Source organism: Aphelocoma coerulescens, chromosome 8 (assembly GCF_041296385.1).
Source record: "Aphelocoma coerulescens isolate FSJ_1873_10779 chromosome 8, UR_Acoe_1.0, whole genome shotgun sequence".
Classification (NCBI taxonomy): Eukaryota; Metazoa; Chordata; class Aves; order Passeriformes; family Corvidae; genus Aphelocoma; species Aphelocoma coerulescens.
The window spans coordinates 32,035,734-32,052,953 of record NC_091022.1 but is presented as its reverse complement, the minus strand read 5'-3'; the positions used below and the strand labels follow the sequence as shown (position 1 = coordinate 32,052,953).

Here is a 17,220-nt window from a genome sequence, read left to right as displayed (position 1 = left end):
TCTGGTGGTGGTGGGAACTCCCTGCACCTCGAGCTCAGCCCTGGCACACCCAGCAGACACATCCTGCTCTGAGGGGATGGAGGTCAGAGCAGGAGTGGGTGGCTCTGTGTTCTCCAACCCCCCTGAAGCTTTGAACTCTCTGCACCCAATTTCTTACTTCTTTTTAATGTTCCCTCCTTCCCTTTGAATGAAAAGACCTTTCTTAGTGAGGTTTTCTTAGAACTTTGGTGATGATGAGACAGCACCGTGGTGCATCTCTGTGGGTCGTGAAAATCGTGGAATTCATTCCTGAGCTGATAAACAGCCTGTGGGAATCACTGCCAACACTAAAACCAAGCTTAGGAAAAGGGATAGAAAATCCTGATATCAAAAATTAGGGTGTGTAATATTTGAAGGAGGGAGGGAACCCTGAGGTGTTAAAATAAATCAGCTGAGAGTGACTTTGTGATCGGGTTCATGGGATGCCCCATCCCTGGAAGTGTTCAAGGCCAGGTTGGATGGGGCTTGGAGCAACCTGGGAGAGTGTTTGGGATCACAGAATCCCAGACTGGTTTGGGTTTGGAGAGACCTTAAAGCTCTTTTTATTTCAACCCTCTGCCATGGGCAGGGACACCTCCCACTGTCCCAGGCTGCTCCCAGCCCCAGTGTCCAGCCTGGCCTTGGGCACTGCCAGGGATCCAGGGGCAGCCACAGCTGCTCTGGGCACCCTGTGCCAGGGCCTCCCCATATTTATCTCTGCTTGGTGAAGCCCTCTGTATATATTTGTGCCCTTCTTTTTCACAGCCCCGAGTTACCAGATGCAACCATGGAAAGCAGAAATGTTTCCTTTGGCACCCAGGGATCAGTGGGAGAGTTGGCACTGGGAGCTGGGAATGCTCCATCCCTGCCCCACTGCTGGAAAAACAGGATCTGTGCTCCTCTGGCCATTGATCTGTGTGCAGGGATCCCTCCTGTGGCTGGAAATTCACCCAGCAGCTCCCTGACATGCCAGAGCTGCCCTGTTTCCTGGCAAGATGAGCGTTCCCCCCCCTCGAGATCTGGCAGCTCAGGTGACAGAGGCAGCACGAGTCTCAGGATGTGGACATGGAAACAAAAGCTGTCCCCACCTCACCCTTGGGCTGCTGAAAGTGTGTGGCTGTTCTTGAACAATTTCCTTCCTGCACTGGCAGCACTCACTAATTTTAGACTCCCTGCCATGCTGCACTCACAATTCTGTGCGTGTTTGCTGCTTCTGAGGAAGAATCCTGCCCCTCCTTGCCAGGTCACTGCTCCTCTGGAATCACCAGCAGCAGATTCCTGGGGGTATGGAAGGAAACAAGCCCAGCACACGCGAGGCTGGTTTGGAAGTATTGAGGATAAACGACAAAATTAATCCATTTGTGCAACAGCTGATGGAGAAATGCTCACGGTGCCTAGGAAAAAATTGAAAAAACATATGATTTTGGAATATTTTGTAAGTCCCAGGAACACCTGTAAATGGTTTCCTGGCTGCTGAAGGAAGGAGACTCCTGTATTTCACCTTCTGGATGTCGGAAGATCCAAATTCCCGGTCACGTCCCTGAAAAATCCCATTTTTCTGTGCCCTTCCCACAGGGAGGCTGAGGGGTGGCAAAGCTCTGTGAGATGATAAATCCCTCACCCAAAGGGCCAGTGGGCGATTCTGAGGGATTTTAAATCAGCCTGGCAGGTGGTGGAGGTTTGCTCCTACCTGAGTGGGTTTTTATGGGGAATGGGAGGAAAATGAAATACGGAAAGGATTCCATGTTCTTGGTGCCCGTGTGTGACACATAAATCCTCCTTGGTGCAGTGTCTGCTCATCAGGAGCAATCCCAAAATATTTTCCACACCCCTGCCAGGATGTCTGAGGGATTTTTTTAACCATTCTAATTGCAATCAGCTCCAGGAATGAAGTGCTCCAAACATTTGGGAATGAAGTGCTCCAAACATTTGACAAGAGGACGATGTTGAGCAGTAATTGAAGATATTGCACCCTGCAGGAATCTCCTGCTTGGCATTCCAGGAATCCAAGTTTTATGGATTTTTGCTCCTGCCAGTGTGAGGTAAGGTTAAATTTGGGGTTTACTGGCCCAAGCTTTCCAGGCAGCCACAAGAACCTGCAGGGGAGTAAGAGGGCAAAATTCCAATCTGGAGTTTTGCTCTGCTTCTTCCATTGGAAATCCCAGCTCTGACACCGCCTCGGTCACTGCTCCAGGGTTTTATCCACAATTCCAGCTCCTCTCAGAACAACCTTCCCATGCCTTGTGGGAAGCAGGGATTTACATCCACGGACTCCCTGTTCACGGCTCTCAGGCAGGACAGCAGCTCCTCGGGGACCAGCATCTGCTCCGGGACATCGCTGGGCGGCCTCTGCTCCCACGGATTCTCCAGGAAGGATCCGTGTCCCACCCGCACTGGGAATGCCTGGCTGCTGTTGAGGATGAGGTTGATCTTCTCCAGCGGACACACCTGGGGCACCCCTCCCTGCTGGTCCCACAGCTGGGGGACAGGGCTGGTGTAGTCCCCAGAGAAGATTCCCAGCTCCGGTTCCGGGCTGGCCGCGGGCGGCTGCTCCTGGTAAATCCCAGCAGCGACGTATCCCAGCGCATTCCCATCGGAGAGCTGCGGTCTGTAGGCACTGAGCTGCTGCTGGCTCGGGCTGCTGGGGGCCACCACGCTCCTTGGGAGCTCCCTGTCCTCGGCCACCTCTGCCCTGGGCTTGCTCCCCGTGTCCGGGCTCCCGTGCTCCTCCCGTGCTGGCATCTCCTCGATTTCCGTAAGTGTGGGATCGCCGGAGGCCAGGAATGGCTCGTGGAGACTGTCACTGGGGAAATCACCCTCCTCCTGGGGAAAAAATGATGCCTATGGCAACGAACTGGTGAATTTTGTTAGGAGGAGAGCTGTGATTAGAGCTTGGAGCAACCCGGCCTAGGGGAAGATTCCCTGCCCGTGGCGGGGGATGGGATGGGATGGGATGAGCCTGACTCAGCTGTGGCCACGGAATACGGAGTAGATGGAATTAAGGTTTAAAGGCCTCAGCTAATCCCACACACCTTGCAAATGCCTGGGAAATGATTCCTGAGCAGTTCCCAGTCCCTGAGAGCTCAATCCTCCTCCCATCTGTGTTTCTCACAGCTCTGGAGCAAGCTGCCTTCTCCCAGGTAATGAGGAGTATTACCAGAGGAAACGGCCTCAAGTTGTGCCAGGGGAGGTTTAGGTGGGATTTTAGGGAGAATTTCTTTTTGGAAAGGGCTGTCCAGCCCTGGAACAGGGGTGGAGTCCCCAAACCTGGAGGGATTTAAAAGCCACGTGGCACCTGGGGACACGGGGCAGTGGCAGCCTTGGCGCTGCTGGGGGATGGTTGGACTCAATGATCTCAGAAGGGTTTCCAACCTGGACAATTCCATGATTCTGTGAAGCCAAGCTTTAATCCGGGGTGAAGCAAAGCCAGGAGATGTCTCTGCCCTTACCTGCAGTGACTTCACCACGGTGCTGTTCTCCATGTGGGGGAACTCTTCAAACAGCCACTTTGGCAGGAGGGACACAAGGGTGGCCTTAATCCTTCACCAAAGAGAAAAGTCCAATTTATTATTCAGATAGTCCTCATGCAGGATGAAACTGTCCTGGCAGGAGGGGCACATGAAGTGCATCCAGTCTTTGAGGGGGGCTTGGAAACTCTGGGTTCCCCATTCTTGATTTTCACCAGATCTGTGTTTATTTGACTTTTTTTGTTGGTCTCTGCCTTACTGTGGAGCACACAAATGTCCTTTCATACCACAGCCTGATAAGTGGGTGACACTGCCCTCAAAGGTGAGGTGAAAGGGACCCTGTAGTTGATTTTAAAACATCCCAGAAGAAATCTTATGCTTCTTCTACACACCAAGAACACAGAGTAAAAAAAGTGTGACTTGGAAATAAGGGGAAAAAATATGGAGGAGAAGGGAATACCTTTTCCTGACTGATTTTTTAAACATCACAATCGCAAAAAGAACTGACAGTCCGACCACGCCGAGGCTCAGTCCCAAGAGAGCTCCGATGTCATCATCTGCAAAGGATGGAGAGGCAGGAGGTCATGCCTGGGGCTCAGCCACTCAGTCAGTCACCATTTCCTACCTCACCTGCCAGAAATGCTGACATGAATTCCTCGGCTCGTGTTGGTTTTGCTTTTGGTTTGAGCGCTGCAACAGATCGCAATGTGCAGGATGTGCAAAGCAGAGCAGGCCCTGGTTCTAACTGCGGGGTGGAATCGGTCTCTCGTGTAGGTTGATTTTGTATTTTCCTGGTTTTGGCACCTCCCACTTGGACTGGACATTGTATTTTAACCTCTTTAGAAAGCAGAACTCAAAGCTTGCATTCTGTGGGTGCTGCTCACCCACGAGAGCACCACAGCCTTCCCTCCACGTGGGTCATGAGAGAGCGAAAATGTCCCTTTCTTTGGCTCTGACCTCCCCAAAGTATCCGGGAGCTCTCAATTCCCACTGCCAGGTGCTGCTTGGGTTAAACCTCCCACTTATGGCCGGGAGAAAGCCTGGCTTAACAAGGCAGAGCTGCCCTCCTTACCCTGGGACATCTCGCTGTAGGTGCTGCCCAGGAGCGGCTCCTCTGGAGGGACTGGAACAGAGAGGGGGAAACATCTGTAATTCATTTAGAGAGGGGGAATGTCTGTAAGTCATTTAGAGAGGGGGAATGTCTGTAAGTCATTTAGAGGACAGGGGGTGAACAGAAGCCCTGGTTTGGTGTTATCTTTTTAGAAAAATAAATAACGGTGTAACAAGAAAAATTAAGCTCCCTGAAGTAATGAGTAACTCCAGCTCTGGCTAGGCTCTCCACCACATCCCATTTCTCAGAGATCAAATTAAATGAGATGTTGGTCAACACCTGTCCCCAGCTATGAAACATCCTCCTTGCACGCCCCTCCCCTCAGCGCCTGAAATGGGAATTTAGAACCCCTGGGGAACTCCATCATTTTGCATGAGCACTCCCAGGTTGTTTAACAGGTTTTCCAGAGCAGCTGGGGCTGCCCCTGGATCCCTGGCAGTGTCCAAGGCCAGGCTGGACATTGGGGCTTGGAGCAGCCTGGGACAGTGGGAGGTGTCCCTGCCATGGCAGGGGTGGCACTGGGTGGGCTTTGAGTCCCTCCCAACCCAAACCAGTCTGGGATTCTGTGATCCCAAAGTGCCTGAACCCCACGGGAATGAATTTCCTGATCATTTCTGTGCAGTGAGGGAAGATCCACAGCTGAAGGACCTGCCATGGCAAGAAGCCTCTTTCTGCCAAAAGAAGCAGCCAGCTTTGATCCCGGCCAAGTTCAGCAATTCCCTCGGGATCTCTTTTCCTTGACAAACATTTGGTGCCATTGGGTCCTGCCTGGAGGAGAACTCCCAACAGCCAGGGCTACCAAGGCAGGAGTGTTTGCTTCCATCTCCTGGGAATAACTGCCCTTCTGCAGCTCAGAGAGGGGCCAGGCAGAGCCACGGAGCTGCTTTGTCGCAGGAGAAGTCTCTGAGCAGCTGCAGATGGCCCATCTCAGGTGGCACCAGAGCGGGGAGCTGAGGACACCCTCAGGTGTCCCCTCAGGTGTCACCCGCAGGTACCTCTGGCTCTGACAGCCCTTGATGGCCCTGCCCAGCCTCACCTGGCCCCTCCGCCCACCCCTGCTCTAGTTAAGCCCAGGCCTGGCCCTCAGCCCCCAGTGGGGCTGTGCTGGAGCAGCTCTGGAGGTCAGACCTTGGTCTGCTGCCATGGCCTGGCCTCAGCCCTCCTGAGGACCTGCCCAGCTCTCGAGGACACCCAGAGCCAGCCCCAGCGATGGAGGGGACGCTGCTCCTTTGCCAGCTGGCTCGTGCTCTTCTCTGAAACCATTTCCAGCACTGAAGCTGCCTGATCCAGTCAAATTCCAAACCGTTCTGTGATTCCCACTCCAGGTAAGGAAGGGCAGGCTGTGACAGCCCAGCTGCTCTCTGGAAAAGCTGTTTGCTGCGTTTTGGTTTGTCTGGAACAAACAGGAGCCTCGCCTTTCTGCCACAGAAAGGGACAGCGGCTCCACTGCTGCATCTGGTGAGGGGAAATGCGGTTCTTTGGTGTTTCGGGTCTGTGCAGGTGAGCAAAGACCACCTCGAGCAGGGTTTTACACAAATACTTTGATTAAACCCTCTATTTTCCCATCCTGCTTTCCTCTGCTCACTGGGGAGGGTTTATCCTGCTCCCAAACCTGGCAGGCTGCGGGGAGGAGCAGGCTCACCTCGGCCGGAGCTGGGTTTGCTGATCCCGTCGGGATACACCGCGTACAGCGACACGCTGAGGGGAGCTCCCGCCGCCGCCTCTGCTGGGAAAAGCCACATTTGCCTTCAAAAACGTGTTTTTCTCTGCTGGGTAGGCTCTAGGCTCGGTCAGGGGCTTGCTGCTGAGTGGTGAAAGCAGATGGATTGGCCTTTGTGGGTCTGGAGTTGTTCCTGGCCTGCCAGCTCGCTTCTACTTCATTTTCTTTCTGTCTCCATCCCCTCCTTTCCCTGAGATCTTCACCCAGGGAACCAAATCCCACTGACTGCCCTCAAATCTCCAATTCCTCCCCTCCTCCTTTTTTTCTTCAGGGCTCTTCACAGCCCCACTCCCCAAAAACAAGTAGTGGCTCAAATTCAAATGAAGCTGCCTTTATGATCTAATTCGGATTTATAATCTAATTCAGATTTATGGTGTCCTGATGAGCTGAAGAGGGATTCCTGGGATGTCTTACCTTGGATGTAAGTGTGTGTTTGCTGGTGTGGGACCTTCTCCCAGAAGTACTGCTCCTCCTGGCGCTGCTGGGAGCTGGAAACCCACTCCAGTATGAACCAGAGCAGGGGTCTCTGGCTGTGCTGGGGCGGCTGCCACTGAACCAGGACCCTGCTCTGGTTCTCAGGCTTCACCTCCACGGCCTCTGGTGCTGGGAATTCTGTGGGGAAAGAGGGAAAGGGGGGCTGTCACCCCAAGCTCATCCTTGGGGCCTGGGAAGGGTCAGCCAGGCCCAGGAAAAATGTGGCTTTCCTGGAAGTGTTCATGAACTGAAGGGTGAGCAGGAAATTATAGAGTGTTGTGGGTTTATATATAAACACACAAAATATACATAAAAATCTATCTTTATGTATTGATCTGTATTTCATAGAATTATTTAGGTTGGAAAAGACCTTAAAGATCAAGGCCACCACTGCCCCACGTCCCCAGGTGCCACATCCACAGGGCTTTGAAATCCCTCCAGGGATGGGGACTCAGCACTGCCATGGGCAGCTGTGCCAGGGCTGGACAACTGCTTCCATGAAGAAATTTTCCATCATATCCACCCTGAGCCTCCCCTGGCCCAGCCTGAGGCCGTTCCCTCTCCTCCTGTCCCTGTTCCCTGCGAGCAGAGCCCGACCCCCCTGGCTGCCCCCTCCTGTCAGGGACTTGTGCAGAGCCACAAGGTCCCCCCTGAGCCTCCTTTGCTCCAGGCTGAGCCCCTTCCCAGCTCCCTCAGGAATTCTCCAGCCCCTTCCCAGCTCTGTTCCCTTCCCTGGACACGCTCCAGCCCCTCCATGTCCTTCTTGGAGTGGTGATCCCAGAGCTGTCCCCAGGACTGGAGGAGCCCCAGCAGCACCAGCACAGGGGACAGGCATTGCCCTGGGGCCCTCCTGGCCAGCTGTGCTCATGTCCAGCCAGATGTAGATCTCTGTGAATCCCAAAAAACACATCATCAGCTCTGTCGTGTCCCTGAAATCTTCACCTGTCATGTCTTACCAGAAACGTGCACGGTTCTGATAAACATGAGAGCTTAGAGAGTTTTTTCCACCTTATTTCTCTTCAGTTTCTTGTTACTCATGTATTTGTCCTCAGCTTGAATGGGACTTTCCCCTCCCATTGCTCATTCAAAGAGACATTTTTCAGAACTAGGCGAGTGTGGTTGTGGGGAAAACCACAGCCCAGGGCACATGGAGCATGAGGTGGTCCTAAAAGGATTTAAAACGGATTTTTTCTTTCCTTCCTCTTCAGTTTGCGTGGACCCAGCTCACAGTGGGGGCTGGCAGAGGTGCAGGAGCTGTTTTGGGGGACAGGGAGCGGAGGAGCAGCCTTGCACCCTTTGCTTTGCCCACCAACATGGGCAGGGCAAACTCATTTTTAAGTTTGTTGCTGCAGCCTTAGGAGATCAAGGAATGAGATGCCAGGGCCTAAAGGGGCTCCAGGAGAGCTGGGAGGGACAGGACACAGGGAATGGCTTCCCAGTGCCAGAGGGCAGGGCTGGATGGGAGATTGGGAAGGAATTGTTCCCTGGGAGGGTGGGCAGGCCCTGGCACAGGGTGCCCAGAGCAGCTGTGGCTGCCCCTGGATCCCTGGCAGTGCCCAAGGCCAGGCTGGACACCGGGGCTTGGAGCAGCCTGGGACAGTGGGAGGTGTCCCTGCCCACGGAACAGTGAAATGAGATGGGCTTAAGGATCTCCCTCAACCCAAACCATTCCAGAATTCCATGATTCCATGTGCAGCCGTGGAGCATCTCCAAGGGATGCTGACTTGCCTGGAGGATGTTGTGCTCCCTCGGTGGAGCGGGCAGAGCTCTGCCGGGGCTTTCCCCTTGCACATTCCAGCATTTCCCCCACAATCCGGATAACATCCAGTCCCTGTAACTGGCACGTGTGGGATCCTACCTTCCTGACCCGCGCCCCGGTTTAGGGGGATGCTGGCGGGGCTGGAAGCCCCTTTGGAGTTGTGAGCGGTGACGAGGAGGGCGCGGGCTCCCGGCGGCACCAGGACAGCGCACTCGGTGCCGGAGGTGCGGCAGAGCGTCCCCGTTCCCTCGGCACCCTCGGCGGACACGGCATAGCCCAGGATCCTCCCGCGGGCATCCCGGGCTGGCAGCGGCTGGGAGGGGCGAGACGGACAGAGATTTGTGGGGTCTGACCCCGAGACACGCGGTCAGGACAGCTGTCCCCTCGGCTGGGGGACACATTTTACAAGGATGGAGAGATTTGGCTCCAAGCTGGGCTGGCATTTTCCTCCCGTCCCCTCTCCTCAGGGAGGGCGGCACCTCCGGCTGCTCGGGGAGGAGCAGCAGAGCCAAAAATCCGGAGGCTGCCCCAAGCCACCTTACCTTGATCAAGACCGTCACCTCGCGGCTGCCGTTGGGCAGCGCCGGGCCCAGGCGCCGCCACACCCCGGGAGCGGCGGCGGGGGCTGCGGGAGGAGGGGGACACGGTGAGACACCGGAGCGGCCCCGGGGCCCCCACACACCCGCAGCCCTCCGGGAAGCCCCTCCTGGCCGCGGGATCTGCGGCTGGGAGAGGAAACAGCGCAGATGGAAAGCCACGGGCGGGTGTTGCTTTTTGGGGTGAGAACATCCCCGGTTCCCCGCTGCCACCGGGGTGCGAGGGCAGCGCTCCTCGGGCATCCCGGGGTCGCTGAGCCGGCTGTGCCTAGGCTCATCCTGGGGTCGGAAGCTGGCGTGGATGGGGGCAGCTGGCTCGGGGCGACAGGGATTTGTCACGACACAGCGACTGATGCGATTTTTCCACCCGGGGGAGCAAGCAAGCCACTAAAGATCATGGAATTTGTTAGGCCGGAAAAGCCCTCTGGGACCACCGATCCCAACCATTCCCCGGCACTGCCCAGGCCACCACTGCCCCGTGTCCCCAAGGGCCGCGTCCACACGGCTTTGAAATCCCTCCGGCGTGGGCACCCCGGGCAGCTGCGACAAATGCCACACACGGGTGGCACCGCGGCTGAGCCCACCTGCCTCGGGGGTGCTGTAGAGGAAGGGGGGGCTCCAGGCGCTCCAGGGGCTGTGGGCGGTGCTGAGCCGGCACCTGACCTGGAACACGAACTGGGTGTCGCTCTGCAGCTCGTGCTGCCAGCGGGGGCCCTCCTGTGCCACGCTGTGGCCCAGCTCCACCTGCAAGGCAAGCACGGGGTGCTGGGGGCAGCGGGACCCAGCGGGGCCCCACCGCCACCCCCTGGCACGGGGGAGGTCACCGCCTCCCTCGTCCCCATGGGCAGGGATGGGCAGGAGCCGCCCTGTCCCCTCAGTGCCACACTGCGGGGCACAGCCAGAGCCCCCAGCCGGCTGCCCCGCTGGGATTCTGCCAGCACGGAGATTTTGGGGGCTCCTGTGGGAGCGGGGATCCAGGCTCAGCCCCTGCCGGCACCAGGGGTGTTTCCAAAGGGGCTCAGGTGGAGCTGGCCCAGTGTAGTTTTGTTTGAGGTGTGCGTTGAGCATCCCGGAGGCTTTTGTGCCTTGTCCTTGCCGAGCAGGACATTTGGAAATATTTGGAATTCTGTCCCTTTGCTTAAAAGGCTGAGACAGCCCTGCCCACGAGGCCGTCTCCTCTCTCAGGTGGCATCAGCTCTCCCGCCCCCCCAAAGTGGGGGCTGCCTGTGGCCGGGGGTGCTCATTCCCCACCAGCACTGGAGAAAAGGGGTGAGTTTTGAATGACCCCAACTATTCCCATTGCCCACGGGCGTCCCCAGCGGGAACGGGACTTGCACCTCTTTAACAGGGGCGGGTTGTGCGAGTGGGGGGAGGTTTGGGGGGTCCCGGGGGTCTCACATGCCACGTTGGGGTGCCCGTGGCTCTGTGCCTCTCCTCACAGTGCACGTTCTGCAGCTGTGTCCGGCTCCTCCAGCGGGTGGTGGTGCTGGGAGGGGACGTCTCTGTCGTCTCGGCGCCGATGACCACGGGCAGGGCGGGGACCACTGTGGGGAGAGACGGGAATGGCGGGGGTGAGGGCTGTCCTTGTGCTCAGGGGGGTCCCCAAAGTGACACTGCAGGGCAGTGTGGGTGGCCATGCACAGCCCCAGCACACGCCGTGCTGCTCATGGATGGATGGATGGATGGATGGATGGACGGACGGACGGAGGGAAGGACGGACATACCAAGCTCCTGCAGCCTGAGGTGCCGCGGGGCCGAGCGGGCAGTGCCCAGCGCGTTGCTGGCCTGCACCCACACCGAGTAGTGGCTCCCATTGTGCAGCTCTCTCAGCAGCACAGGTGACTCTGCAGGGAAGATCTTTTCTTCCTCCTCATCCTCATCATCCGCCAGCCTGGGAAGCAGAAGGCAGCCCCGTCAGTGCCCATCCCAGCACCACACACCCTCTGGCACGGCCACCCTGGCTCCTGAGGTGTCACAGCTCATGACCAGGGCATGGCCATCCCCCAAACCGGGGTTTGTCACCCCTAAAGCAAACTGGAAAGTCATTCCCTTCTGTTCTGACACCCCTGCTGGGGATTTGTGTTTTCCCAGTGGGAAGGGAACTTTCTCCTTCCTTTCTGGCTGTGTGGTTCAGTTTGGTCCCAAGCGAATTTAGGCAGGAGCTTTATCTCTTCTCTTCACAAAGCCTCCATATGATGGGATTTAATGTCTTGAAAACTGAGTCAGGATAACTGAGAGCCTGCCAGGCTGGTGCCATGGGGATTCAGTGGTAAGGAGCATCCGGGGATGGGGTGTGGCATGCCAGGCTGGTGCCATGGGGACTTTGGGGACAGGGAGCATCCCAGGGTGGGACTGTGGCACGGCACGCAGCAGCCAGCACCTCAGCTTCAGCTTCAGGCTGGCCTTTCAGTTTTGGGATTTGGGCAGCGTTATGTTCACCCTCTCTTTAGCTTGCCCAGTCCAAGAAGCTGGACACTGCTGCTTCCATGTGGCAGGCGCGATGGAATGTGTGCCGGGCCACCGACAGAGCTCTGACCTGTGGAACGCACCCCGCGGGGAACGCGCGGTTCTCGGGCAGGAGGTGGCAAAACGTGAGCTGTGGGAAGTGGAACTGGGGCACGGCAGCTCCGCTGCCACCCGGGGCTGCCACCCGGGGCTGCCACCCGGGGCTGTCACCCGGGGCTGCCACCCGGGGCTGTCACCCTCCCGCGCCCCCTCCCAGCCGCGCTGCCCCGGGGCCTCACCTGCGCAGGTGGAGGCTGTGCCGGGTGGGAAGGTGGGTGTCCCGTCCTGCATCCCAGGCGCACTGCAGGCGCTCCGAGCCCTCGGCGATGGCGCAGCTCAGGTTGCCGGGGGGATCCGGAGGGTCTGCGGGGGCGAGGCCGGGTGAGGGCACGGACACCCCGGGAGGAGCCAAACGCCACCTCCTCGGAGCTTGGCACGGGCTGGGGGCACGGGGGTACTCACAGCCGGCCCGGACCTCCGCGCCGCACACCAGGCGGTGCCTGTGGTTGCTGGCACAGAGGGAGAAACAGGCGACGGTGGCGAAGGGCATCCGGAAATCGCGCAGGCGGAGCCGCACGGTGCTGCTGTCCAGGACCAGCGGGGTCTCCTCAGTGAGGCTGTAGTTGAGGAGGATGAGGAGCTGGGCCGAGGGACAGTCCAGGGCGGACCGGCAGGTGATGGAGATGTCGGAGCCCATCCGCACCACCGGCGCGGGCTCGATCCAGACGTGCCCCCTGCACTCGATGGTTGCAGCACCTGCGCCAAAGCGGGTGGGCTCGGGGGGTGTCCCACTGGAGGAGGGGGTGCCCGTGGGCTGCGCTGCTCGGCAAGGAGCTGCTCTGCATCTGGAGCCTGCAGCGAGGGGATTACACCCCGCCCCGGCCACCTGGCACCCCGCAGGATGGGGATAAACCAGGAGTCACGAGTGATGCCGGGGAGAAATTGTTCCCTGGGAGGGTGGGCAGGCCCCGGCACAGGGTGCCCAGAGCAGCTGGGGCTGCCCCTGGATCCCTGGCAGTGCCCAAGGCCAGGCTGGATAGGTTTTGGAGCAGCCTGAGATAGCAGAAGGTGTCCCTGCCCAGGGCTGGATGAGCCCCGAGGTCTCTCCCAGCCCAAACCAGGCTGTGGCTCTGTGCTGAGCTCCCCGCCTGCAGCAGCGCCCTGGCCCCCGGTGACTCATCCCGGCACATCAGAAACAGCCAGATTCGCCAGTTTCACCAATTTTAGGCATTGCTCTAATGTTCAAATGACTGCAGGGAAATAACCCGCGCTCTCGAGAGCTCTGATCCCCAAGATTAGGGCGGCGGAGGCGCTGCCCTTCCCTATCAGATGAAGCTCTGCAGCAGCCCCGGCTCACAGGCGCTATCAGGCTCCATCTGCCCTTCCTGGAAAGGGCATGACTGCACAGGGGCTGCAAGGAGCCTGAAAATAGCCCTGGGAGCCTGGTTATGGCTCTGGGAGCCTGGATATGTCCCCGTTACAAGGATGTGAGAGGGAAGAAGGAGCTGCAGGCCATGGGATCCCCCCCCTGCAATGCTCCCCCCAAAACCCACAGCTCTGTGATTGTCCAATTCCCACTCTAAACCCCCTGCAGGCCCAGGGCACTGCTCTGGTGTCATGAGGTGGCCGTGCCAAGCCCTGTCACGGTCACTCACCTTGGCACAGGCAGCAGAGCAGGACGTGGAGCACCAAAGCCTCGCCGGACCCTGCCATGGCCTGCACTGCGGCCGCTGCCCGCGCGTAGCATAGTCTGGGGGATAAAAAATGCTGGAGCAAATCCTCCTGGAAACCAGCTCCAGCACAGGCAGGAGGACAGGGAGGAGAGGGGAGAAGGCAGCGAGGAAATCTGTGACAGGGAAATCTGAGCAGCCTTCCCTTGAGAAAATGGATTTGGTGGGGCAGGGTGTGCTGCCCCTCTGCTCAGACCCATCCCGAGTGTTGGCTCCGGGGCTGGGATGCCACAGATCAGGAGAGACATGGACACTCTGGAATGAGTCCACCAGAGGTGCCTGAGGGTCAGGAGCACCTGAGAAGTGTGGAAGGGTTGGGAGAGCTGCTCAGCCTGGAGAGGAGGGGGCTCAAGGGGGGCAGATCCTTGGGAATGGATGTGTGGTGGGGAAGTAAAGATGAGGGAGCCAAACTCCTCCCAGAGCCGCCCGGGGACACACAGGGGGCAATGGGCTCCCACTGGAAGTCAGAGAATCCCAGCTAAATGTAAGGAAAAGCTCTTTAAAGGTGGCCAGAGTGGGGCTGCTGCCCTGAGGGCTCATCCCGCAGTCTCCATCCCTGGGGGTGCTCAGACGTGGGTTTATGGGATAGAAATTTCCTGCTTCCATAAGATCTTTCCCTCAGGTTCTGCCCAGGCTGAGCAATGGCTCTGCCCAGCAGTGACCCCCCGAGACAGCCCCAAAACCCCAGGCCAGGGCTTCCCACCTGTCCCCAAGGAGCCACCCTTGTGCCAGCACCCCACAGTTGCTTAAATTCTTCCCTGCTCCCTTTGCCTCTCTCCACAGCCTCTTTGGAAGCATTCCCACAATCCAGGAAAGAAAGCCCAGCCCCACCAGCCTCGTGGGACTTGGGCCATGGGGCTGGGAGGGCTTTGCAGCAACCAAGGCATGGATGGGTGAGGTGCAGGGAAATGCAGCTCCCGGGGGGAAATTCCTCTTTTCCAAGACAAGCGTCCTCCTGGAAGCAGCCAGCGTGGCACCCCCCCAGCCCCTGGAGCTGGGGTGACTCCAGCCTCCCCACAAGCCCGTCTGGGGGTGGGAGGTGGGCACAGAGCAGCCCTGAACCAGCCCTGACACCCCCATACACCTGCCCGGGGCTGAACACCCAGCAAAGCCCCACACGCCATCATTTCCTTTCCCCATGCAATACCTGCAGTCAGGAAGGGTGAGTTTCCCCTGCAGGGAGGCCAGAGTCCACAGTAAAAGCTTCGAAATGCTGTTTTTCAACCCAAACCAGGCCACCAGCAAGAGCGAGTGCTTCGGTGTTTCTCGTGCGGGGTGAGGTGACCTGGTTTGGTTTTGGGGCTGCTCAAGTGTTCATCACGAGTGAGTCAAATTTCAAGTGCCTCCCTATTACCTGACCTACAAAGAGAAGCTGTCGGTTCCCAAGTGCCCACAAACCTTCTGCAAGTCAGAGCAAATGAAAAAATGCAATTTGGGTCCTAAGAGAAAAGCTGAAAACTCTCAATCTGCCCAGCTCTCCGAGGGATCGCAGGCTCTGCCTCCTCTGGTAATCACACTTGTGTCTTTATTCCAATTTAGAGGCGTCTGTAAACTCCAGAGCCAAAGGAATGAGACCGTTTGGAGATGCTGGGCTTTGATCTCATCTCTGGTAAAGTCTCCTCGTGCATTAGGCTAAAGAAAAGTGAATTCAATAAAGAAGGGAAAAGCTGCTCCATGGTGCCAACCCAAACCACACGGAATCTCCACCGGCGGCTGTGCCAGGAGCGGATAAACACCGGAGCAGCGGGTGAGGAGCAGGAGCTGGGATATTTTGGGGTTAAATGCGGGGGGCTGGAAGCTGGGAAAAGCAGGGGTTCCTTACCTTGGCACTCCTCAGGACATGTGGCACCGGGAGCCTCCTCTTGCCGCTGTGGCCGGAGCTGCCGAGCACCGGCAGCGAGGGCAATGTGGGGCTGACCTACATAGAGCACCGGAGTTTCTTTTCCAGTCTGAGTCAGCCCGTGGGGAAACCCGGCATCCCTTAGAGGAGCAGCCTCGGGGGAAGGGGCGTCTTAAAGTTCTGGCAGGATTTGGACACTCCCCGGTAAAGCCGAACCCATCCCGAATGGATCGTTACGGTCTCGCCGCTGGGTGTGAGGCGGGCGCGCAGCGGAGAGTCCCGGCTGCTGTCGCGGGAAGAGCATTTTCCTGCCGATCCCAGAGGCATGGAATGGAAAGTCCTTAAGGAGCGGGGTTCTCACCAGCACTGAGTGTCACCCCCTGTGCTTGTGCTGGTCCCCAGCTCCTCCCAGGATGTTACAGGCAGGGTTGGGAGGTCCAAGGCTCCAGGGATGCTCCGGCGCTCTCCAGCCCGCCGGCTCCATCTGCTGCTCCCAAACCCCGGCTCTGCAGAGCCCGGGGCTTCCTTTTTCGTGTCGGTTGAGGAGTTAAACCTCAAAAACAGTGTTAACCTCATTACACAGTGCAACCACAGGAAACCCCGCACTGCTCCCGCCTCTGCCTCGCAGGAGGAAATGTTGGGGAGCAGAATTCACCCCCGCGGGGCAAGGCAGAGCCTCCCTCTGCCAGCAAGCCCTGACTGCTCCGGGTTTTGGCTGATCCACGGGGACTTTTGTGGAAGTGAGAGCAAGAGGCTGCCGGCGCCACGGGGTGAAACCTCGCTGGGTGGTGTGGTTATGTAACATATATGATGTATGGAACCTGTGTGGTTACAGGAACGGGTGGGTTTGCGCAGTTACACTCACCCTGAGCAGGACTGCAAGGGTTTCAGTGGGAATTTTAGTTCGGGGATGTCCTGGGAGTGTTTAATGCACGGGGCCAGGACTGCACAGCTGGTGCTGGGGCAGCACGGCGAGCGTGCACATCTGGAGCCAGCTCATCCCGTCTGGCCCAAGGCCAAGCACATCTGGGCCCGGGTGGCACATCTGGAGCCAGGGCAGCACATCTGGAGCTGGCACAGTGCGGTGGGACGCGGAGCTGCCCCAGGACAGGTGCCAGAGCCCCTCGGAGCTGCTGGTCCCTGCATTTCCCAGGCCCCGGCTGCCGTTTGGCTGAGGTGTCCTTATCTCTTCCTGAGCACTGCGAGCTGCAGCTCAGAGCCCCGCGGGCAGCAGGGGAGCAGAGCCAGGGCTCACACCGGGCTCTTTCCCGCAGATTTCTCTTTCCCGTGCTCAGGAATCTCAGTTGCTGTCGCCTTCCTCTGGGGCAGCTACACTGCCCCGGCCTTCCAACCCCCATCGTGTTTGGGGTTCTCTGAGGTTTGTTCAGAAATTCCTCAGAGCCTGATGGAAACTGAGGGCAGGGACAGACGGGTTCAGGGAGAAATTCCTCCCTGTGAGGGTGGGCAGGCCCTGGCACAGGGTGCCCGAGAAGCTGTGGCTGCCCCTGGATCCCTGGCAGTGCCCAAGGCCAGGCTGGACATTGGGGCTTGGAGCAGCCTGGGATAGCACAAGGTGGAACAAGATGAGGTTTCTGCTCCCCACCAACCCGAACCATTCCAGGATTCCGTGATCCTGTGTCCAGAGGTGGAAACGCCTCTCCAGCATTTGGGTGCCCTGCAGAGAGTCCCTCCCGAGGCCGGCACAGCCCAGCAGATTCTCCCAGCACAGCCCTGGGATCCAGTGCTCCGCAGCCTGGCACAGGGGTGGGGTCAGCTCCCTTCCCCCCCAGCAGCACCCAGGTTTGGGGGCACCGTGAGCGCTCCCCGGGCTGTGCCGCGCTTTCCCCGCCGCCCCCGCGCAGCCGATAGGATCTCCGGGGCATTTCCTCGCCGTGCCGGCGCTGCCCCCGCGCCAGCTCCCCACTGCCACCGCCACCACCCCTGTGCCCCCTCCCTGTGCCCCATCTCCTGCCGGTGCCGGGCTCCGGAGCCCCTTTCCC

The 17,220-nt window shown here is 58.4% G+C and overlaps 1 protein-coding gene across 1 annotated transcript; it reads right to left on the bottom strand.

Moving 5' to 3' along the window:
- Positions 1–2,194: 2,194 nt before the first annotated feature.
- On the bottom strand, positions 2,195–13,381 carry IL23R (interleukin 23 receptor). Its single transcript, XM_069023446.1, has 14 exons — positions 13,306–13,381; positions 12,113–12,406; positions 11,890–12,013; positions 10,870–11,036; positions 10,544–10,689; positions 9,730–9,889; positions 9,092–9,174; positions 8,649–8,862; positions 6,731–6,928; positions 6,239–6,322; positions 4,558–4,608; positions 3,946–4,042; positions 3,468–3,558; positions 2,195–2,841 (listed from the first exon to the last, which is right to left on the bottom strand). The coding sequence occupies exons 1-14, from the start codon at positions 13,361–13,363 to the stop codon at positions 2,239–2,241; spliced, it is 2,370 nt and encodes a 789-aa protein (XP_068879547.1). The 5' UTR covers positions 13,364–13,381; the 3' UTR covers positions 2,195–2,238.
- Between the last annotated feature and the right edge of the window lie 3,839 nt (positions 13,382–17,220).